The sequence below is a fragment of the Sinohyriopsis cumingii genome, chromosome 2 (assembly GCF_028554795.1).
Source record: "Sinohyriopsis cumingii isolate HCF-2022 chromosome 2, ASM2855479v2, whole genome shotgun sequence".
In the NCBI taxonomy this organism is placed as follows: Eukaryota; Metazoa; Mollusca; class Bivalvia; order Unionida; family Unionidae; genus Sinohyriopsis; species Sinohyriopsis cumingii.
The window spans coordinates 142,135,707-142,160,630 of record NC_142962.1 but is presented as its reverse complement, the minus strand read 5'-3'; the positions used below and the strand labels follow the sequence as shown (position 1 = coordinate 142,160,630).

At 34.6% G+C, this 24,924-nt stretch overlaps 2 protein-coding genes across 2 annotated transcripts in view; one reads left to right on the top strand and one right to left on the bottom strand.

The window, feature by feature from the left end:
• Window positions 1–9,746, bottom strand: part of LOC149805972 (sphingosine kinase 1-like) — a 28,170-nt gene extending 18,424 nt beyond the window's left edge. Inside the window, exons 1-2 of the mRNA XM_089950768.1 lie at window positions 9,344–9,746; window positions 3,592–3,741 (exon numbers count right to left, since the gene is read on the bottom strand). Of these exons, the coding sequence (XP_089806894.1) occupies window positions 3,592–3,741; window positions 9,344–9,380 (187 nt within the window). The 5' untranslated portion in view covers window positions 9,381–9,746. The remainder of the gene's footprint in view (window positions 1–3,591; window positions 3,742–9,343) is intronic.
• A 94-nt stretch (window positions 9,747–9,840) lies between these two features.
• Window positions 9,841–20,681, top strand: LOC149805971 (large ribosomal subunit protein eL18-like). Its single transcript, XM_089950769.1, has 7 exons — window positions 9,841–9,913; window positions 10,039–10,125; window positions 12,175–12,282; window positions 14,759–14,857; window positions 16,470–16,593; window positions 18,030–18,099; window positions 20,555–20,681. The coding sequence occupies exons 1-7, from the start codon at window positions 9,911–9,913 to the stop codon at window positions 20,628–20,630; spliced, it is 567 nt and encodes a 188-aa protein (XP_089806895.1). The 5' UTR covers window positions 9,841–9,910; the 3' UTR covers window positions 20,631–20,681.
• The last annotated feature ends 4,243 nt before the right edge of the window (window positions 20,682–24,924 follow it).

Below are 24,924 nucleotides of genomic sequence, written 5' to 3'. Positions count from 1 at the left end.
CCCGAACGTCCTTATATTGGTGTTGTGGTTGAGGGGCAGGAAAATTTTTCTCTCTGGAGGTTTGATCGTTTGATCTGGCTGTTAGAAAGTAGATTAGAGGACAATGGTTGTGATTAGCGAAGAAAAGGCACCTATATGTCATTGTTTAATTATACATATATTAAGAGTTTTCTATGGGTCTCGGCGCCTTTCACAAACATACAATAAAAGTAGAGCCTGAACTTACTGTGAAGTTACATAAGCTACCCGTGAAAATGCCAAACACTATTTAAATTGTAAAGACAAAAACGAGTGGTAAAATTGTAAAGGCAAGCGTCTCTGCATGAGCAGAAGTAACTGAGATATACAAAGGTTTTGCCACCAATCCCTATATCAAGGGAAAATCACTTTGCCTGACTGCCACATAACTTAGCTCTTTTTAACTAACATTTTATCTGGGAGAACTGGATTTGCCAGGTAGTAGTAGTTCTCCTAAGGTATTATGACCGAGTAACATATTTATAGAAGAAATGTATTCTCTTAAATTTGTCAAGAGTGTCAACGTTCTGTCTGTGTTTTGATAAACTTAGGGGAAAAGATCTGTGCTCCATGCATGAAACTGAAAGTACCTGTGAAAGTTCTATCAAACAAATCTCATTCTGTTTCTGTCTCTTGTCTGCATGTACCAGCTATGGATTACAGTTTTTAATTCTTATTTTGCTTGTGTTTGACCAAGTGAGTTGCACTCACTCAAGCAGTAAAACTTGGTTGAGTGGAGAAACATATCTGGAAATCATGTAGCTAATGCTAAAACTGTAGTGTAGTAAAATTGGAACACCCACTTCCCTTACATAGAGAATATGACTGGCTAACCCTTACTAAATGAAGGACAGGCTCTAACAAAGCCCTTCATTATAACACAGCTCCTGTTATAAGCAGGTATAGTTATGGATCCCATTTAATTATTCAGTAGTAAAATTATACTGCATGTATAATATAATTCATTATATGGCTGACTAATTTTAAAGTGGTATATGCCATTACATACATACATACACTGCCATCTCACCTCTGTCTGCGTCAGTTCGAGTCTCGGATTTGGCTAATGTGGGTATGTGAGAATGCTTGCCAGTAGCTTGTCGTGGGTTGGTGGTTCCTTCCAGGGTTTTTCCTCCACCATTAATACTGGCCGCCATGTATAGCCTATCGTGTGCTGAAAAATGGTGTTAAACCCTACAACAACAACAACATACAGAATGAAATCAATAATTTTTATCTCATCTCTACTCACAAGTCTCCAGTAACCATTATAAAAATTATCATAATAAAAATAAATTAAGACTAAAGTACTCTTGGCCCCTTTTGTAATGGCAGATATTTGTGCATATCCCTGATCTTTACATTTAAACTTTAAATTTCTTGAAGATGTAAAATTTTAAGTTTGGATCAGCCTGTATTGTGTGTACATCCAACCTACCTAGTACCTACTCTACTGTCATAGGTTATACTAGACATAAAACAATAAAAGAGGAGTATTACTGTCAATGATATCAAAGAAGAAACATAATCTGTTGATAAAAAGCTCAGATTATTGTAGATCTTAAAATCTGCTTGAGCAACTATTATCATGTCCACACCAAGAAGTATGATTTTACTGGGGGGAAAGGAACAGGCTTGGAGGAACCTTAGAATGCCAGTCAGCAGTACATAGTTCATGCATTAATAATTAACTTAATTAGCTTCACATGAAAAACATGCAGCATGCAGTCCATGGGTCTAATTCCTATATTCATTCACATATAGCACATACACCTGACCTGCTGAGGGTAATATATCACAATATACAATGGCAGGTCATTAAAATGAAAACTTTACTATTGAATAAACATATTTATTTCTACCCCCAACCACATTGGTCAGAAAGTGCCTTCTGAGTAGGCAAGGATGCATATAGGTCTAGCATGTATGAATTGATGTGATCATAAACAAAAATATTTAACCTATGTTAATAAAGCATAAAATGTAGGTCACAGTGACATTGTTTGGTCTAAAGGGTAAAGTAATAACAGACATGCATCCAATTATCAAATTTCAAGAGCTGAATATAAACAGAACCCAATAAATGAACTTTTAACACAAAACTTCAACAATGACTCCAACACATGAAAAATAGGCCACAGATATCTCTTTGTACAAAAAGGATGTAGAACTAACTTATCAAGATGCATATCCTAATTAAGTTTCATGATTCTTTGTCAGTATGCATATAAAATACCAAAACCTCAAGTGGTTGAGAGCTAAATGCAAAATCTCATGCAAAACCAGTAAAAGTTGAAATAAAGGATACAACAACATGAACAGATGTAAAGGTATAATAGTATTATCATTATCAATTTTATTATTCTGACATGAAGAATGCCCGAGAAATTGGCATTCAAAACAAAATTTAACCCAGACCAGTGAAATGTAAAAGCTGTGTCATTATACATATTACTAAAATGACGGAGTAGTGCTCATCAAGATGTTTGGTTTGGTTTTTATAGGTTTAATACCATTACATGATGGCCTGTATATTTGATGGAGTAAAAATCAAGGAGAACCATGGGAAGAAACACCAACCCATGGGAAACTATTGGCAAGCTCTCACACAATGGCCACTCTGAGACTTATAGGTGAGATATAGGTCACAATAAACTAGTTTTGTGGTGAGAGTTTAGTACAGATCAAAATGATTCCCACTTGGAAAGTTTCCTGATTCCAGGTATAACATTATTTATATAGTGTGCAAATTACCTTTGCTAAATGCAAAAAATGTAATCATGAATGTACAACTGCAATGTATGTATGAAGTTAGACCCCTCAGCACTCTCCCCTTGAGGTAGATGCTTTGAAACCCTCTCCAAACTGTGTTCTGGGACATAGGAAGAAAGAATGGTTTGACATTCAGTGATGGTGTACATATGTATCTGCTTTTATCTGGACACCAATGTTAATGCCATGTGTAGTACAATAGCAAACCACTACTTTGTAGAGGTGTGCTAAAAAGGAAAATAAACGAAAGATGTACAGATACAAATAATATATCAATGATAAGACATGCATTTCATTGTCATAATTAAGTATGAAGTTAGTGATAAACTTTATCTTACAAAGCAGGAATCCTGTTGTCACCATTTCCTGAAACAAATACATTCAAATGATTACATTACCATATCTGATCAATAATATAGCTGCCAGGAACTTCCTTTACAGAAACAGCTAGAATAATACTGATAATAACAGTAATATTGAAACATCCTGTATTATGATATTTGACTAAACAGACACCAGGAACCAGCCATAAATAAGTTCTGACTTGTAAAATTCCAAACATATTCTATAAGTATTATTGCACATAATTTTAAATTTCTGAAAAAGCTGTAAACATTAAATCATAATTTTGGATATTACTAAATGATGGGTGACTCTTGGTATGTGAATATTCTGATTTGTATGATGATGTGTGTTATTAAATACTGACTCTTGTCATGGCCAATGGAACTTCTGCAAGGAGAATTTAATTATGGCCAGGTACACTAATGTATGAACTTGCTATCTGTACAAGAACTGTACCTGTTTTGATAAGGTCATATTTGACCTCTGCTTCATCCAACATTGGGACAACATCATTCTGAAAGATCTGCATGGCTTTGCCAGGTCCACTGTTGGGGTTTATGAGCACCAATAATTTCTTCTTGGGTGGAACTGGACATCGATCCACAGCTACAGGAAATAATCATTCAGCATTAAATATGTTTACATTATACATTATTTCTTTTATGATCAACCCACTCCTTGGAGACCCACCATTTAATTTAATGTCATGAAATCTGAGGTACCATATGTACTCACTTATAAGTCGAGTCAAACTGCAAACAACAAAGATCCTCATCTGCTATGGTATAATGTGCCTGAAGACAGAAGTATTTGTTTATTCTACTGCAAACAGACTGCACAGACCCAGATCTGCCAGTGCATAAAGTGAGTACATATGAAAGATCTGCATGGCTCTGCTGTTCTACAATAAGAAAATAATGTTGAAAATGAACCATTTATTCTTACTTGAATCTGCAGAAATGCTGCCTGATGAAGACTCTGATTATATCTGTCCTTCCATGAACAATTACAGAGTTATAATCAGGACTGCATATTGGCTCCTGGTCTGGTCAATAATGAAGAATGTACTTAATGTTTGGTTCTGATGGCATCCAGTTCTAAAATTCACCATTCTCTACAATTTAAGTCTTTTTTCATTGAAAAGTGTTTGATACAATGTAATGGCAAATAATATCTATGGAGTTATATTTACATAAATGGTCCATGGATCTATAAAGCTTAGCTCTCATATTTCACGTTAGGTGAACACGAGAGGTGTACTTATCTTTAGATTCATTTACTGTTGGATTATAAGTACCATTTTAAACTTACTGGGGGCATCTTACTTTCAAAGCAACTACCTGTGGAACTGTCAAACATTTTGACATTAAAAAAAAATAGAAATCTGAAACAAAATACCAAAACTGAATAAACCTGGTATTTACTTATGATTTTTTTAAATTTGTTTGTGGAAATGTCTTCAACTTTGCTCAAACCTATCGAGGAATCTTGCATTATTTGACGAGTATGGCAAATGAGCCCTTGCATTTGGACCATACATCTGTCATCTATGGCATCACATGAAATTTCTCTCTCTTGAGATATAAACTGTACACTGGAGCATCTAGTGTTACTACAGATATAGATGCAACTTTTGTCATCTCTTCAAAGTATCAATGAACCATTTCAACTATGGCTGCAGCCTATTGCAGTCTCTAAAAAAAAAAAATTATTTTTCCCCTGAAATTAGCTAACCAGCAAAAAATGTTACTTGTATTCAATAAAAAGCTGCACTAAAACCAAAGCAAAAAATAAAATGTTTATTGAGTTCATCCTTTTGGCTTTTTGTGTCAGATGACAAAAACAAAAGGATACTATTTGGGTTGTTTCTGCATGGACACGTGCACATAAAATTGCAATGATCAGTGGTTCCCTGCCTCCAGGTAGTAACCCAAAACAGGGTCACAAGAAATGTTCTGAAGGGTCACCAGGATATTTTGTTAGGGTGGCAAAACGTATCAAAATGTGGAAATGAGATAACGAGGCTCAGAAAAAAATATCTTTAAGGGTCATAGCCCAAAAAGGTTGGGAACCATTAATCTAGGCAGAAAATTTTAAAGTATCAGTGTAAGCCCATGGTAGTGTCATACATTGATATTAAGCATGTACACATCATCATAAAAGTACAAATTCTTTTACTATCAATGAAATATAAAAAATAATTACATATATTTTTACACAGTATTCTTTATTTTCCTAAGTTATAACATGATTAACTCATTAATTTTTTTAATTATATAAATCATGAAACTATCCAAATTATTTTAATTTCAAATGTCAAAGACATAATTTGGATTTGGGTTGTATGCTTAATATGCAAGATTTACATATAAAAATGATGACACATTAATGCAGCAATACATATTAATTATACATATTGTATCAACAATATTTATAATGTAATAAATGAATGCAGAAATACGTGATTAAAAAATATCATCACCTAATTTATACTGTGAAACATTCCAAAAGTAAATTCGCTGTGCATTGCTGGAAAAATATTTCAAATATAAATGGAGGAATACTTAACACTTCATGTTTTCAAAACTGGTAAACTTGGAAGATAAAAAATGCACTTATCTGGATAGACAGAAAACATAAATTCATATGGCGACACCCACTTAGGTTTACTGAGCAAGCTATGGTTTTTTCCTCAGAGCATACTAAATAAATAAGAGCCATTCATACTATGCAGTTTGTTTCATGTGCTTTTGGAAAATAACAATAAATAAAACAATTGCTACTCTTGCTACTATAAAAATACAAATAATAGACTAATAGTGCCCTAGGAATTTTACACTTTCTCCCCCACCCCCAGACTTCATCTCACCCATTGGTATGCAAGTAGATCCAAACCAAAATGTAGCAATATGGAAGATTTACCATCTGACTATTTTCCATTCAAGTATATGAGATCTTCCCTTCATTCATTTCTTATGACCTTACTTTTCCACTATTTGAGCCGCAATTACCAAACTATTAATTAATTAAAAAGTAATATATATCATGCATTATGAGCTGGTATTCTAAGCCAAATAATGCATCTCTGTGTGATGTGCCTCATTTTCCCCAGGACACTCCCCTTCTTATCTGGTCAGCTATGGCCAATCTGCAAAATAGCTAAAGGCTAGACCATAAGCAAGCAGGAAGCCAACGTGACTAATTAACAGTTGATCCTTATCAGTTATCTTGTAAAAAGGACTGACCATCTCCAAGGCTACTCAGATGTCCTTCCAAGAAACCATGTTGCAATATCTCATGTACACCACCCTTAGCAAAATGTGTATATATTCTGTAGAATATTATCTATTCAGTATTATTGTTTTATAAATCAATATTGTAAATTTGAATGGAAGTCTTAAATTGAGAATGTTGTTGTGCAGATGCATATAATATTTTAGCATACAAAATGTATATAAATATTTTAATTAGAACAAGCAAGATATGTCAGTTCGTGTTTTCTCTCATAAATATGTATGTTACAAAGTATGATTATTTTCTTTCAAAGAATAACAAAATAGTTTGTTTAAATTTAGTTTTTTCCCTCCAAAAACATATCTTACATTGCATCTACTTGTTTGTTGAAGAAAAAGAATGTACAAACAACTGTTAAGTTTGGTTGAATATATTTCGAGTTAGGCCGAATTGTCTGTGGGCCAAATTCACTGGTGCAGTGTAAAGCAGATTACCACTATCCTACATGAAATTGGGATCTGATTTTAATCAAACTTAAGTATGGTGTATCATGCTAAGTTTATAAGTGTGCACTTCCAAACCCTCTGACATGGGTGTGTTTTGAGAAAATATAAATTTCAGTAATCTTCTAAAATTGAAGAAAAAAATACAACAACCAAACACTACTTTCAGTATATGCCTGTTTATTGTAGCATGTATGAACAGTAAACAGTCATGACTGGAACTGATGTAAAACTATCCCTTGGGCAGCATAAATAGTGGCAATTAAAGGCAAAGAGGTCAGGTATAAACCACCATTTCACATACTGCTTAATTGGCTGACGATAGCCAGTGAGATGTCTTTGAAGGCTACAGTGGGTGAGCCCACTGTGGTAATTTGCAAAGGTATGATCAGGAAGTGGAACAATCCATTATAGGTAAATCAAAGGTATGCTAGATGGGTGTAAAATAAGAATATATTTTTGAGAAGGCTGTGAACAGCGGCAACGTTTATTGGATGCCATCTTTTACTGCATATATGGAATGCAAAGCATAATCATTTCAGTCATCAGAATAATGTTCAAGTATAATTCATATTTGAAGCAGATTTAGAAAGCAATGAACTATCAGCAAACCCAAGAAAAATAAATTTTAGAACTCTCAGTTGATGGAGTTTTACTTTGTGAAGCACGCTAACAAAAAACAAATATAAGGGGGAGGCCAATTAATTCATAACACATACTGCAAAGAATACATCGACTAACGTCAACTTGGTTCTTACCAGGATTTACTCATAATCCAGCATAAGTATTAACACCAGGACCATTCAGTCTCTAGTGAGTGTAGTGATGAACACTAATGACACTGCATTTCCTTCAAACCCCTTTTAACCCTACTGAATGTACATTCAAATTATAGCTACTGCAATGCTGTGACAATATTAAAAGAGGGAAAATTTGGAGCATGTGGAAATTGGAGTCTGGGCTTGTGGAATTTCAGTTGAGTCTTGAGTTTATTCATGTCACCAGCCCTGGGTCTGTATCTTTCAGCACTGGTAAAAGTGGTATACAATCATATTTCATTAATTTGTGCTATTATTCCATAAGTCAGTATTTTAAGGGTCATTTCTGAAAAACTTAGAGCAAAATCATACAAGTTGGCAGGTCTGCAATGCCAGTTACATTTATTAAGAACAGCTCAGTTCAGACCAGGATTAACTCAAGATACTCCAGAAGAAATGTAACTGAACATCAGTCATTTAAGTAAGACTTAGAACATGGAACAATCCAATATACAGTAGGTAATCAAAGAGATGCTAGATGAGTGTAAGAAAACAAAAGCTATTACCTATCATTGCTGTGAATGAAAATATTTAAGCCATACGTTGTTAAAGGTTTTTGACAAGTTTGTGAACAGTGACATCATTTCTTTGAAGTTGGGTTTTACTGCATGTATAAAACGCAAAGCATGATCACTTCAGTTGTCAAAATAGTGTTCAAGTGTGATTCATTTCTGAAGCTGATTTAGGAAGCAGTTAGCTATCAATAGTATCAGCAAAGCCCAACAAAAATTAATTTCAGAACTAGTCGATGGAGTTTTATTTTTTAAAGCACGCCAGCAAATACAAAAATGGTCAGGGAGAAACAATTAATTCTTTATACATACTGCAAACAACATACTGAAATATGTAAACTTGGTTCTGATCAAGATTCTCTCAGAGAATCCAGCATTAGTTTGAACACCAGGATCATAAAGTCTCTAGTGAGTAATAGTGACAAACACTAATGACACTTGCATTACCTTTAAATCAACCACCTACTGAGCTATTAAGAGCAGCAAAGACTGCATCTAATTAAGCCTATATTTTTTTGCCATCCAACTGATTTTAAAGATAGAAACTTGATGTATGTTTTTATTTAATGTATGTGTGGTAGTGAGTATGTGCACATATGGGTATGGTGATGATATCTGACAATACTAAGTCTTAACAACTATTTGTTGGGGTAAGTGTTTTAATTCTTCTGAACAAGATGGAAAATTTATTTTTAGATTTGAATTTCCACTGGGTGACAACGCGTTTTGGGTCATGTGCACTAACCCACATTGGGACCTCAAAGCATACTTTTTGAGTCTCAAACAAACCCCACCAACAATGTCTGGAAATAGATCAGGTATGCAATTAAAGACAAACAAACCACTATTCTCCAAATCTACCACCCCTCAGAAAAATAACTTATTTTCTCAAAGATATATACTGAATTCTCACAATAGATGACACAAATAAATTTTCCAAAATGCCAAATTGGAAGCAACATAAAAAGAAAGAAAATATTCCAACTGGATTTTAATTTTTCAGTTCAGTCTTAAATTTAAATTTAACATTGTAATTTCAACTGAATCTATCACCTTAAGAGTAAATAAAAAAGATATATAAACAAAAACACGGATGAACCCAGTCCTCATATTTCATTAGGTATGTGCCTTAGACTCGTACCTTTCAATTCCACTGGTAAATTGTTGGCAAGGTGCATAATTACTCTCCTCCAGTTTTCCACCAAAACTCGATTCTCTTCAAATTTATCGCTTGCATTTGCACCAAATGTTACAAGTTCGCGATTTCGGATTAGTTTGGAGGAGAACAGTTTTTTCTTGAACGGATATAAAAATATTGACAAGTATGCCTTGCTTTGGTATTTTTCATCCTTTGCTTTCTTACATCGACAACCAATAATATCCCCAAAATGAAGGTACTTTGAGTTTTTTATGTTGTTACTTCCAATGATTGGATAGTACGTTATTCCTCCTCGAGAGACAGTAACTTTATAAAGAGGCTTGTCCTTTGGAAATAAATCGAATTCTCCCTCCAAAAGCACCTCGTCTCTTGGCGAAGCCTTGCTAGCAGCCATCTTCAGGTCATGTGATTCAGATCATGTGACAAACTGGTTTCACTCTATCGATAGACTGGATTTTGATCTATTTTTCTTCTCCTCTCTTATTCTTAAAACCAGTCCGAATATTCATAACATCCGCTTTAGACTCCCTTTCCTGTTCCGATAGCAAAATGGTAGACCACATTTTCGGCAGTGAAATAAAATCTGAAATATTAAGTTGCATCTTTTGTTTAACAATGAAATTAGGTACAGTAAGTTATTGTAGAGTGTTCTAAGTACTAGATTTTAAATATTTCAGGGAGTGGACATCAGCCACAGACACAAGCGGAAGGTCCGCCGCACGGAACCCAAGAGTCAAGATATCTACCTTCGTCTGTTGGTGAAGGTAACTATGTTGGATTGAATTGAAACTTTAAAGTATAATGTATTAATTACATTAAGGTATAACGGAAAAGATGGCAAATCAGCCCGTGCAAGAAACTGAATGGTATCAACTTTTTAGACCATGCAAAATTTGGACTAGAATGCATATTGATGTGTAGTCCTACAATGCAAGACGTATTTAAGTTTTGAGTGCAATGTTTGTCTAAACAACTGCCTTGTGTAGCGAATTCCCAGGTCGATGGACAGGAGAACAAGAGGTCAAATTTTCACTAATTTCTCTCATTTAGCAAATGGCAGTTCTTTAGTCCTACATGTAAGACCTTGACACTGATATTTATGTTTTGGGCGTCAGGGTCTTGCTGCCTAACTAACAGCGCTGTGTAGTGCGTTTTGATGTCGACTAACATCGTAACGAAAGTCAGATCTTCAGGAATATCTCACAAACGGCAACTAAAATAACGGCGCTTTTCTACAAAGTAAAGTCATAATATTTTTGTCAGACTTTACTTACTCCGATGTCTTTTCTCTAATAAATTCAAATTCTCACAAAAGAACTGGAACTGTTTTCAAGTTTCGCTGGCCTATATTTAATTTGGTGGCAGAGTAGTCTAAAGCGCTCTGTTACAGATCACTGCCATCTCACCTCTATCTGCATAGGTTCGAGTCTCGGATTCTGCCAATATGGGTATGTGAGAAAGCTTGCCAGTAGCTTCTCGAGGGTCGGTGTTTTTTTCCGGGGATTTCCCGGGTTCTTCCTCCACCATTAATACTGGCTGCTATGTATAGTCTATTGCGGATTGAAAAATGGCATTAAACTCTATAAAATATTTAAAAAATCATTTGACTGGAAAGTGATGAAAGCAGAGAATGCCAAAATCTGGTTAAGTTGAAATATTATTCTTTAACGAAACAAATAAAAATATGTATATTGGAACTGTAAAGCAACGTTTCATTCAAGAAACTTATCCGTCACATGACCCTACTTAAACATACTTTTGCTTACCTCAACTACCGTTGCATTGCAACAAAGTCAAATGTATATCAATGGAACATGAAAATGTGAGATGTCGACGACATCGAAACACACTATGCAAGGCCGTCATTTGGATAGTAAGACATTGCACTATAACAAAACAATGTGCTGTGATTTACATTGTAGGACTAGGCAGTTGTTGTGAACACTCTTCCACAAATTGTTTCATTGGTCACAAGAGTCTGAGGTTTTTTTTCAATAAAGTACGATGAAATCACTGACAACATGAAATCACCTTATCGCTGCTATAAATAAACACAAGGAGTGCAAGTCTGACCCATCCCTCTGCTCGATTCGACTTTTGTGACACGTCTTTTATTGCTTCACAATCACAAAAAGACTGAACAAGCTATGCATCTCCATTCAAGAGACAGTAACGTACCAACACATAACTCTCAGACCACATGAATCTAATCTGGCGAAATAACCTTTATTTTCACCATTACAGTCGCAAAGTCTTTCTATAGAATTCTATCAGGCTGAAGTAGCCAATTCTATCAGATTCTACCCTGCAGTAACTAAGTGTTAGGGTCTAATAGTCGTACCAAACATGGTGTAGAGTCTGTGTTGTCTTTCAGTACTACAGTATCCATCTTGGCTTTAATATTTGAAGTGTCATTTCTACAATATTTCTCTTCTGGAAATTTATATAAAATTATCATATGATAAAATCTGAAATAAAAAGCAAATTAAACATTTTATTTTGTGAAATTACTTGCAAGGTGTTATTCATCCCGTGGTAGAATCAGCTACTTCCTCCTGATGGAGTCTGGTAGAAAGACTTGCGACTATAAATGTGTTACAGATCTGAAAAGAAGAACATGCATTTGAGGACATTTTATGCTAACTGTAAAATTTGTGGACTTCATTGTTAAGATCAATTTAGCTTGAATCTGTTTTCTGCATAATGATTAATTTTTACTTGGCTACTGGATGGCATTAGCAGCTTAATATATGTAATCACTGTAGGAGTGGGTTACTCGTGTAATAACTTGTTTTGCTTTGCATCTTTTGCAGCTTTATCGCTTCTTGGCCCGTCGTACAAATGCAAAGTTCAACAAGATTGTGCTGAAGAGACTGTTCATGAGTAAAATCAACAGGCCTCCCGTTTCCCTGGCCAAGCTGGTAAGTTACATCAAGTAAGACATTCACAGTACATTCAGCTTAAGGCTGGCTCATTACTTCCATATTTTTAGCTCTACTGGTTATAGTCCAGGTAAGCTTATGTGATTGTCTATTCCATCTGTTACAGACTTTTTATCGCTACTCCTCCCAAACAGTTTGGAGGATTGGCATAAAACTTGACAAGCACATTCATCCCATGGTCTAGATGAACCAGATTGGTGCATCTCAATCATCCAGTATGGCCATCTTGGCAGCTATCTTGCAAATCTTGTTTTTGCTATTCCTCTGAATGGATGGTCATATCAACATGGCATTTTCATCAAAATACTTTTTATGATGTAGGTTCTAAATGAATATTGTGCCAATATTGATGTCAGATATCTGTCATGGCAGCCATCTTGAAAAATCTTCTTGCTCCCAGGGATGATCCCTACAATACAATTCTTGGGCCTCCATCTTTAGAGTGGCCGAGTGGACTAAAGTGCTCTCCGTTACGGATCACTGCCATCTCGCCTGTCTGCATGGGTTCGAGTCTCGGATTCGACTAATGTGGGTATGTGAGAAAGCTTGCCAGTAGCTTTTCGTGGGTCGGTGGTTCTTTCTGGGGCTTTCCTGGTTCTTCCTCCACCATTAATACTGGCTGCCATGTATAGCCTATCGTGTGCTGAAAATGGCTTTAAACCCTACAACAACAACACCATCTTTAGAATTGTGAATTTTTCATCACGAAATGAATATCTTTGTGAATTTTTAAAGTATGCTTGTCACCACCCTAATATCAGCACATAGTTTTTGTTGTAATCTCCTTCACATGGCAAATTTCTCAATACAGATCAATTTTGTACAAAAGTACCCCTCGTGGGCACCCTCTCATGGCAGCATGCCAGCAGCATTTTAGGCCAAAAATGTCAAATTGCCCCACACAGGTGGCCATGTATCTAATGTGTGTTCAGAACCATTACTTAATTTATATGGTGAAGTAATCCAATTTTCTCTCCCAATGCAATTTTCTCAATGTCGGGTATTCGTTCCTTAGAGAAATGTTGGCTAAAGTACATTGTTACATGTGCCAATCCAGTTAATATTACATCGTTATCTACTATAGCAGGCATTTACAGGAAATTGGTGTCAAGGATATTTTCATCGAGTTTTGATGGCAGTGTGATGATTATGACTGGAGGTAATTGTCAAGTCCACAACATTATCAGCATAGGTTAAATAGTTTTATGAATTCATACACAAAGCGAAATGAACCATGAAGAAAATGAGATACCAGATGAAGACCAAAATATTACTTGACATTAAATATACCTCTTCCTGGATAAACAAGGCATTTCATCAATTCTATAAAAGTTTTGTCTGCATGATTAAAATGCAGTACTATTTCCAACATTGGAATAAATCATCACAAAACTTAAACATTTCATCACATAAATGGAAATTTCTTTCTTTAAAAGTGAAAGTTATTAAACTCTGACCACAGCATACAGTATGGAGATTAGCACCAGAAAAAAACAAACTGATGACAAACAGCACCAATGGTATCAGTGCAGAAATAAATGTCAGTGAACAGAAGCTGGAAAGACTCAAAAGTTTAAAGTACTTGGGATCAGTTGTCACAGATGAGGGCTTAAAACCAGAACTACTTTGCAGGATTGCCCAGACAACAACAGCTATAACAAGGCTGATGCCAATATGGAAAGATACCAACATTGCTTTTAGTTTCAAATAAGGCTGATGCACTTGATTGTCATATCCAGCTTTATGTATGTTTTTGAAACATGGACACTCCCATCAGATCTACAAAGGAGGATTCAAATCTTTGAATGAGATGCTACCGCAAGATCTTGGGCATCTCATACATTGACCATGTAATCAACAGAGAAGTCTACAAAACGTTCCATCAGATCCTAAGAAGACCTCTTGACCACTGTAAAAAAGCGTAAACTTAAATGGTATGGTCATGTCTCAAGATCATCGGGACTGGCAAAAACAATCTTGCAAGGCACAGTGCAAGGGTGCAGAAGAAGAGGCAGACAGAAAAAGAGGTTGGAGGACAACATTAAGGAGTAGACATGCATGTGATTTGGAGATTCCCAAAGGGCAGTATAGAACAGGGAAAGATGGAGAGAATTGGCTGTAAAGTCAACCGTGGTGCCCTGATGACCTCTTGGGTTAAGGATTTGATGATGACAGTGCACACTTTAACTTTAGTGTGGAAAACTTTTCTAAACTATTCAGTAGATTGTTTTTAATATATGGAAAGTTGTTTTTCATTATGGAAGCTTCAAAATAATGTAACAAATCTTAATGTTCTTGAAGCATTCATTCAGAAGTTATTTAAATGTTTTTAAATAATATGCATTCAATATTAGGATAAAACTTGTGGAAATGTTGCGGATGAGTCATTTACAAGGACAGGGTATGATACTAATGACCAATTTTAAAACTAATTCTTTTTTATTTTTCATTTTAGGTTCGACATATGAAGAAAAAAGGACGAGATAACAAGACTGCTGTTGTTGTTGGAACAATCACAGATGATCTAAGGATTCTGGATATACCTAAATTGAAGGTACAATGAAGCAATATGTAAAATAAAAATTTAAAAATTGTGTTGATATATTCAACTGGCACTGTAAAGGTTTTTTTATGTAGTTTTTGTTAGAAAGGTTTATTAAACAATTATCTTGATGACCATAGTCACGAAAATCATTTCATGACTTGGACCACGTTCTTCTAATTAAGATTTATTTAAATTTATAATTTATTAATGAAGGTTTTTTTATATAAAAAGATCCGTTTATGTTTCAGCTTCTGTATAAAATTGTTGGATTTTAATGGAAAACTTTTCCCATGGACATTATTGCAGGGGTGTGCAAATGATAATAGACCCCTACCCCAATTTAGTGCATTTCAAATCATGCAGAATTCCCAGTATCTGCTATTCCCAACATATTTGAAACCTAAAATAATGGGCCCAGGCCCTTTACAAATTACATTGAAAAGTTGTTCTTCACTATTGAGGGGCACTATGAACATTTCTAGACAAACACCATCTTCAAAATAATGGAATTGTTGGTGTTATATTGATCAGAAGTAATATTATGTGTTTAGGCTCTCATAAACAGTAACAAGAAAAAAGTGAAGACAACGAGCTTTTTTAAATTTAACAAATAATTTATTTCCCAAGAAAAACATGGTAAAATTGAGGTAAAGAACTTATGGTTTTAAGAATCAAATCCAAAAATAATCCAAGAACTAAAAATTAGAAGTCCTAGTAATAAAATGTTCTCATGAATTTGAGTTCGAGTCCCAAAGAAAATCAAAATGGAAGGCAATGATATATGTCATAGTATAGTAATGAAGTGTCAACAGTACTTTGTTGAAACACAGAAAATAATATTCCAGTGATGAATTCCAAATAAAATTTAAATAAACGTCTTTTTCCAAGAATTCTATATGAGCACTTAAATATTTCTAGGAGAAAGAATTAATAATTCCATAAAATAGAATTTCAACTCAAACTGGTCACAATAAAACACCTCCAAGTGTTAATAGTTTATAGCTCAACTGAAATTATTTCTCAAAACCTCACTATTGAATCTGGCTGCTATGCAAAACAGATGCCTGGATAAGGGTCAACCCTCCGGTAAAAACAGAATTTCAGAATAATTACATGTTTAAATTCACATTTTCCCAGTACAGCCTCGATTTCACTCTATAAACCCCACACTAAGAATGAATAGAGAAAAATATTAAAAAGTTGTTTACTTTACTGATTCTGAATCAAGGTCAGGAACTAGGTCAACATTTGATAAAGTTGTAATATTGTTTTCGAAAAACTGAACTGAATTTTCGGAAAATATCAAATCCATTAAATAAAATTACAATACAATAGCATGTAATGGAATTTAAAATAATTTTTTTAATAAAAACTAACAAACAAAAAATTAAATCAAATATACATAACAGTAAGTTATTAGGGATCTGTTTGATTCTGAGCAAATAGTGGACTTTTGATCTAATTTTTGTATTCTGTTGACCCTCAACAATTACCCTTGCTGATATTTATCTTTTGTAACCTGATGGGTACAATTTAGGTTTTATTTGGAATGATAATGAGACTTTCAACCATAGACAGTTGTTGTCTTTACTTGAAGATGCTGTTTTTATTTCATTGCTAGGTATGTGCTTTGAGAGCTACAAAGCGTGCACGTGTCCGCATCTTGAAAGCAGGTGGAGAAATCATCACATTTGATCAGTTGGCCCTGAGAGCCCCTAAAGGACAGAATACAGTGCTGATACAGGGTAAGGAAAGCTAAAACTATTATTTCAGGATTTAATGTCTGGCTTCAGCAACAGATGATTTTGGTCCCGTAGCACTTCCATTATAGCAATAGTAATGTCCATCCATCTGCCCCCGCCCCTTCCATAGATGAGCTGGTTTCACTCACAGTACAGTTACTTTGCTGTCAACATTTTTCTTGCTTAAAATCCATAGTTGGATAGACCTAGTAAAGTTTTTTTGTTTGTTTGGGCAACACTTCATTGCCTGTATCATGCCAAGGAAATGTGAGCTGAGTGTTTAACCTAAGGACAGCCCCAGGCTGGCATGGGTACTTTTCAAACCCACGACACATAGATTGCAAGTTTGACATGATACTGAGATTTTGCATTTTACCCTTGAATACAGGAGGAAGAACCTTATTAATATAGGATTACGCTGTTGAAAGTAAAGTTGAGCTCTAATGATGAGTGGTTTTTACATGATAAAAGTTAAGTATCGTGATTTGAAGGTGAAATGGCTCAGTGGTCAAAGTTGCTACATAGCTGACATTGAGATCATGGTTTCTGTGAAGCTAATCAAGTTTCCTGCAACCATTGTTCTCAAATTTCTGACCTGAACTGCACCAAGATAGTGGCAGTAACCCAGTTGGTTTGTACATCAAATTTCAAGAGATATGGAGATAAGATTGTAGTTTTGGTTCTTGCACAGTTGGCAGAGTTTCCAATCCCAGTATATTCATCAAACTTAGTAGACATGCCCACCAATACAACTTTGGCAGTTGACCCTTTTAGAAGAAAACAGATGGGATTCTTGACCAGGTGCAGAACCAGGTTAGTCGTAAAAAAATAAATGTATATTTTTCATACATGCTGTAATTCTGGCAAGTTATATATAGATTGAACTTTTCATGCCCAAGTTATTTTTTGTCACTTATAATAGCAGTAATTATGCTTCTATCTCACAGGTGGTTGGCATGTATGTAGAGGCAGTGACCTATATTGATATTCAAAATATGGTTAAGATATTTGGTGGAGGCAATCCCCTATATTGGAATCAAGGTATGGCTAACTGCTGTGATGGAATCATTGTCCAATACTGAAAGTCAATGTACGGATAATGGCGATAGTGAAATTTACTTGTATTCCTTTTTTCATTTAGAAAATAGTGTTTTTCATCCATTACCACTATGACATTTTGCAAATGACTACGTGTCACCATAGTATATTTTAGTAGAATGTTTCTTTAGTTCAGGAACATTGGATTTAATATGTATTGAATGGATATAACAGCTTGTCAATAATATCTTGCACTTTCTTCTCTTTTTGGATTTTTCAGACATGTTCACACCATGTAATTCGCTTATTTGCTTCAGTACTTGGTCCATGCACACACCTGTAATTGAATTTGATAAACTTGCTCAGATCATTGATGCATTATTTTTTTTGTTTTGGTACAGGTCCTCGCAAGTCTCGTGAAGCACAGAGACATTTTGGACCCGCACCAGGTGTTCCTGGCAGCAAGACTGCGTAAGTTTGATGATTTAAATTAAATGTTTTTGTTTTGTTTTTTTTCCATAAGGACAATATATTTGAACTATTGTTATCAAATAAGTAACAAGTTTAAAATCACTGCTGATTATATAGCACTATTTATTGCAGCAGTGACTCGAGTAATCTGTCCATGCATCCTTCTTATGCTCTATTAGGAATGAAATCAGCATTTTAAGAGTTACGTCCATTTGTATTACATATGGTCTTTGCATTAAACTCTTGTCAGGTTAATATCTCTAGAGTTGTTCATGAAAACAACCTGTGCAATTTACATCATGTGCAATTTACATCATGTCAAGAATTTGTGTCCCATCTGAGGTTCAGTTGGATTATTACTTTTAGAGTATCTATCCATTTATTATTTATCATAATGAGATGTTGAAAATATATGTCGCCAGTGATGATATCACATTGGAAATGTTTCTCTCTCACCCATGTGAAATCAGGCTTAATATTTGCTGTTCAGATCTGTATTTCTTTATTTAGGTAATTATATTATTTTTTGGTGTGCTCTCTCTCATCAAGTAGAACAAATCTTTAAATTTATCAAGACTAGTCCCTCTTAAGTGTATACATTTATTTCCTTATTAAGGAGGTGCAACTAAAAATTGACTCCTTACAATATAAAGTAGGCTTCGGCTATAAACCTTTTTAAATGAATTTCAGGACGAATCCTGCAAATTGTGAATGAACTTACATGAACTGTTGCTGCTCGCAATTTTTTCACTCTTACAGGATCATGTGCCTTTTACAATATACAACAGACATATTTTTTAAGAAAGACTCCTGGTTCGGTTTGTCATGATTGATAATGATGGAGAAGTAGGGCATTTATGAATGTTGATTACCACCTGAAATTAAGTGACCATTGAAATTGGGTGCAGCATTTGTTACCAATCTAGACTGCATTCTTACTGAGACCAAAAATTCACATTTTAATGCAGAAGCGAACGTCTTAAAAAACCCAAAACCATACAAGTCTGAATCGTTCAATCTTTTGTTTAAAGATGTTACACTCCAAAATCTCTGAGATGTGACCACTTTCTGACAACAGTGTTCACTGTATCAATTTATTCAAGAAATTTATGAACGAAAATAAAAAGTTCATCATTTTAGTTTGACATGTTCATTAATTTTTCAAAATACACCATTTGAAGCATTATATATACAAGCTGTTTTGTAAAAGGTTGCTTTTATAAAATTACTACGATTTTGGGACTTCTGTTTATTGATGCAATAATGCAGCCATTAATCACTTTGTTTCTGAATAGAGGTAAAAAAAAAATCCATGCCAGTCGCCTTAAGAGTACAATACAAGGAAATAATTTTTTTTTTTTTTTTAGTAGATGCAAGGAAGTTTTTCACTACTGAAAAGAAATCTTTTGTATTGTCATTCATGGCTTTGCCACTCGTGACTACTGTTTTCCACTTCACTCTGATATATTTTGTTATATCTACTCAAAAATCATGGCCATCCAATCAGTTTTATTGTGAGCAAGATCTGTGCATATTAATGAGGCAGTCTTGTATCTGATCACTTGTAAGATGGTGTTCTGACCAAATTATAATCAGAACCAAGGTAAACATGATAATTTAAATCTTTGGCCAGTGCAGTCGTAACCAGTATGTTGCTATTAGTTAATCATCATGGTGATGATGGTACATAAAGATTGCATGCAACAAAGGTTTGATTCTCACACCCAAGTCCTTGTTTATATTGAGAGGTCGAGTTTATTGTTTAAGCTGATATTGTGCTTTAAATATGTTGGTTACTGAACCATAGATTGTGTAGCAAACTAACATTACTTTTCTCAAGCCCTAATGGATTTCGTTGTATATGTTTACATTGATAAACTTGTCGTCAGAATAAGTTTCTTTTTTGGTTGGGTGCATCAAGTTCTATGGGATTTAAAGAATTTTATGTAAAATTTGGGAAGATGCATTGGTAATAAAACCTGTTTATAATGAAAATTTAAAACGTGAATTCATAGATGCACAGGTCCAATATCTCAATCCATTGGGCTACATGTCTAGTACATTTTCATCGACTCATGAATCAGAATTAATTGTGTATGTGTGTGTATATATACACCTGCACACATTGATTAAAAAGTTAGTACCCGCATACAAATACAAGCCCATTGATCTCTGTCACTAATAAATACTTGCCATTGGGAGAGATGACCAGTGTAACTTTGTAATTATTAGATGTAAGAAGGATCATAAAATGTACTGGAAAACTTTTTAGGCTGTCAGATTTAGGTAATCTTGTATATTTATTTAATAGCTGCCTGAGGAAGAGTTTATTTTTTGTAAAGTAAAATATGTTTAGTAGTTGTTTCATTGGGTTAATGGATTTTTAGAGATTTTTCAGATTGTAATTTATGAATTTTTCAAAAATGTTCACTAAAGCTCATCCATTCTTTTTCAGACCTTATGTGCGAAGTAAAGGAAGGAAGTTTGAGAGGGCCAGAGGCAAACGTAGAAGCAGGGGATTCAAAGTTTAATCCATTTGCTCTGTTTATCGCCATCTTAAGAAAATAAAGTCTCCTTGGGAAGACCTGCTTTCTTTGTGTTGTCATTAAATGAATTGATGAAGTGTTCACTAAACTACAAAAAAAAATAATATTGCATCCATTAGAACATTAATACATTGTTTTTAACAATAACCATTTCTAATAATATTCTTGATATGGGTGCAGTATAACTTTCAAACTGGATGCTTTCAAGAAATTCAGGTTCATGATGGCTGTTATAGAATGGGAGGTGGGCATGTCAGTGTTCATGTAATTTCTCCCTACTTTTCAATAAGAAAGTTTATTTTTAAAAAAAGATTAAAAAAGCAAGCTACTTATTTCACTGATACACATCCATTCGAAAGGATGCTTGGAAATCCTTCTAATTATTTACAACAGAAATCTTTTTCTATGGTGGTTTTGCAGTTTCTGCCATTTGCATATGCACAAAATTTGGTTCAATTCTTGAAATGTTATAGTAAATAGTTGATGAACATGACTGAGTGGAAAATTATGAAATATTCAGCAAGAATTGCAGAACTAAACACCTGAGGACAAGGATGGCAATGTGACCATCACCTTGTAATCTATTAGGGCTGTTCCATTAAAACATGCATGAGACTTGGGGAAGGCAGTTTTTAAATTGGGTAGCCACCCTAAGATGTTAAGGCCTTTCTGGACCCACCTTCAGAATTTATTTAAAAGTAAAATCACCCACCAATAGAATTTATCTGGGGGATATATATATATATATATATATATATATATTACATGGGTCAGTAAATGGAAACGCATCTACTTGCCAGTGAATTGTAAAAATCACGTGTTGAAATGTCTGTTTAATAACATTGCAAGTAATTTATTTGGATGGACCAAAATTGTTCATACTTTTTTGAATGATGGGCAGAAGTTCATAATGAAAATCGGGTGTCAATATGATCTCTGCTTGATTATTGAACTTACTGGTAAATTTATAAATTATTGGATCCAAAGTAAAAAACAAAAACATTTCTATTTATGCTTGAATTGCACTGAATCAGCAACCTGCAATTTTAAATTAATGTTATGAATAAGATGTTATTAGTGTGCCTTTATTATTTAAATGACTGTCCTTGTTTACCTGGCTTCAGCATGTCGGGTGATAAATATAGTACAGTTGAGGTAATTTCCTTCAATTGACCACATAAATCAAACTCATAACCAAATAAACCTGGTAACAAAGAAACATTATAACAAAGTCTTTTGCATTTGGCCATTGAAATTAAACTTTGACCTTTTAACAACAATAAAAACACTTTATCCAACTGTCTTCTCTGCTTTCAGTTAACTTAAGTGTTTACAAAGTTTAAAACTCATAACTTTTCTTATTTTACAAGAACATATACCTAAGTATTCTGATTAAAATTGGATCTCCACTGTCCTACAGTGAGATCTTATGGTGACGGCTTAGGGGTCATGGTAATTTTATCAGCCACTCAGATGAAGTCTTGTATCTTCACGTTTGGGAGACCGACCATTACAGCTGAAGAACATCAATCAATGTTTTGATTCACTTTCAAATATTTTAAAGTTGAATCTCCATTGGCAAATTAAAAGGTGTCCAGAACCTGACCCCTAAGCAGTCACTGTCAGATCTTCACATAGGATAGTGGAGATCTGATTTTAATCAGATTGGTACACAAGGACATTTGTTATAATGTCAGAAAATAGTGGAAACCCTGTGTACATATATATGTAACTGTAATTAAAGTTTATAAACTACACTTGTGTTACTTTGGTAAATACTGTATTCAAGATAATAGTTCTAAATTTGATGAATTTTTGTATGACTCTCTAGAAGACCAGTTCCAGCTGGGTCATTATGTTAGTCATCATGTACAAGGGCTGTGCCCATTGCCAGAAAAATGATAGTCAAAGTGTTCCAAGATAAAATACAAACCTAAATCTGGCTGTTAGAGTTAATATTTCTGGTCGAGAGTCAAAAACTGGCACATATGAGCGATTGGTGTTTAGAAAAGTTGTCAGGGCTGCAAAGAAAATATATTTAACATGCCTAGGTGAATATTGCAAAACCATGACATGCATACAGGATTGCTACAATGTCTACATTTTTGTTTATACCCTCTTTTTTTTTCCAAAACATTGAGCACATCTGAAATGCTGTTTGCATGGACAGTTACTCCTCTGCTGTAAATGATATTCTATGACCACTCAGGAGATGAAAAATGTTATAGACCAGCAGGGATCATGCTGAACTTCGCCAATGTCGCAAATTGCAAAAAAAAATTCTCCTTATTGATGACAAAATATATTGGCGATCTTTCTGGCAACAACATTTTTGGCTGTTAAAAATTGTATATACAGTCTTGTGTTTGGAGTTGAGAAATTCAAGACACTATGACAGGTAGCTGCAAACTTGGATATAAAACTGCCCTCAAATCTATTGTTACATAAACAAAAACTTTGTTCATTTTGACAAACCACCCTAACAAGGCATTGTTATAACATAATCTGCTTATGCTGATGTATGGCCTTAGTACTCTGTGCTCTAATATAACCCAAATAGTCTTGCTACATGACTAGCTACAATCGACCACCTCTGAAGGCAGGAACTGGAATTAATACAATCTACCAGGTGATGGCAATTTTTTTTTTCTTTTTGAAAAATGTACCAGAAAAAATTGTTGAAACGTCAAAGAAAACTGAATTCCTTTGAAGCGTCGATCGTTCTGTCCTTCAAAGAGTGCCTTTTGTGGCACCTTTAATAACATGAACCTTCATCAAAGCAAGCCAAAGACCTTTGATCAAAGGAAGTCAGCAACAAACTTAAAGCATTGTTTCATTTTTCATAGTGATTAGAACATATTTATTGTGACGTGAAAGTTTCCTGATTGTTACAATTGCTACCAATGGCGGTGTGAAACCTAAATTAAAGTTCCAATATCTTGAAACAGTAGATATCTGGTTGTGAGTTAAATGAAAGTGGGGCATCACGCAAGAATATGAAACTTTTTAATTTGTTCACATTTTCATTTACCTATGAATAGCTTCATCCCCTCGGCATCATGTTAGTTGTCCGGCTGACCAAAATCTAGGCTGATTTAACTACATGTACATGTAGCATATAAACTATATAGCCACGGGCTACTAGGATAATAAATAGGGTGAACTGTTTCGGGAAACGTGTTTGTTGACAATGGTAGACTACCTTTTAATATATACGTTTTCTAACGGGATTTGACTGATATATGAATTTTCTTACATGATCGAATACTCAAATTTTTCACATGCATGTATATTATTTAACACACTGTGAAGTGTACTACACAAATCTAAGTTGTCAATATACAAGTGTATTTCAGACTAGTTGTCTTTATGTAATCAAAATTTCCATATATTTTTCTCTGCATAAATTCTAGTCACCGAGTACAGGTCATCTCTTAAAAATGTCACTTGTATGCGAAATTTCAATTTATTTTCAGCCCCCCCCCCCACTAAACATCTGCTCATGTCAACAGTATGTATGTTTTAATGGAACAGGAAGAGGAAAATTTTATAAATCCTTTGAATCTGAAGCAGTAGAAAAAGATTTAAATGAAGGCTTACAAAATGAATATAGCAAAGGCTTTAGGGAGGGAGGGTGCATCAGATGCAGTGTTTTGCCTAGTACTTGGACACCTGATATGAGTGAAGATGAACAAGCAGGCATTGGCATTGATGAACATGATACGCTGTACTGTATTGTAGAGCAGGTGTACTGTGCAAAATTCTCCAAAAATAACCAGACAAGAGCTTAACTTACACACACACACATGTGCATGAATAGTGATCTGTGCAGAGAACTGCATCAACTCTCTCTCTCTATAGGTGATTCTCTGCACAGATCACTATTCATACACGTAAAAAGAACATTAAGCTCAGAAACGTGTATGAATAGAGATCTGTGCAGAGAATTGCATCAACTCTCACACTCTCCATATATATATATATATATATATATAGAGAGAGAGAGAGAGGTGATTCTCTGCACAGATCACTATTCATACTGTATGATACATGTAAAAAGAACATGAAGCTCAGAAACGTGTATGAATAGTGATTTGTGCAGAGATAGCCTCTCTCGGAAGTGATTCTCTGCACAGATCACTGTTCATACATGTAAAAGGAACATTAAGCTCAGAACACCCAAAGTGTGTATACAACTAGAGGGGCATCTTGCAAGGGTTTTAAATTTACAAAAGATGTAACAGTGTTAAGGGAGAAAACCCCACCACATTTTTTGTCC

Bases quoted from the DNA above. Each gene is read 5' to 3' on its own strand.
- LOC149805971 (XM_089950769.1), top strand. The intron at 12,283-14,758 runs GTAAGTTACATC...TTTTCATTTTAG, and splicing joins CCGTTTCCCTGGCCAAGCTG to GTTCGACATATGAAGAAAAA. The intron at 18,100-20,554 runs GTAAGTTTGATG...ATTCTTTTTCAG, and splicing joins GTTCCTGGCAGCAAGACTGC to ACCTTATGTGCGAAGTAAAG.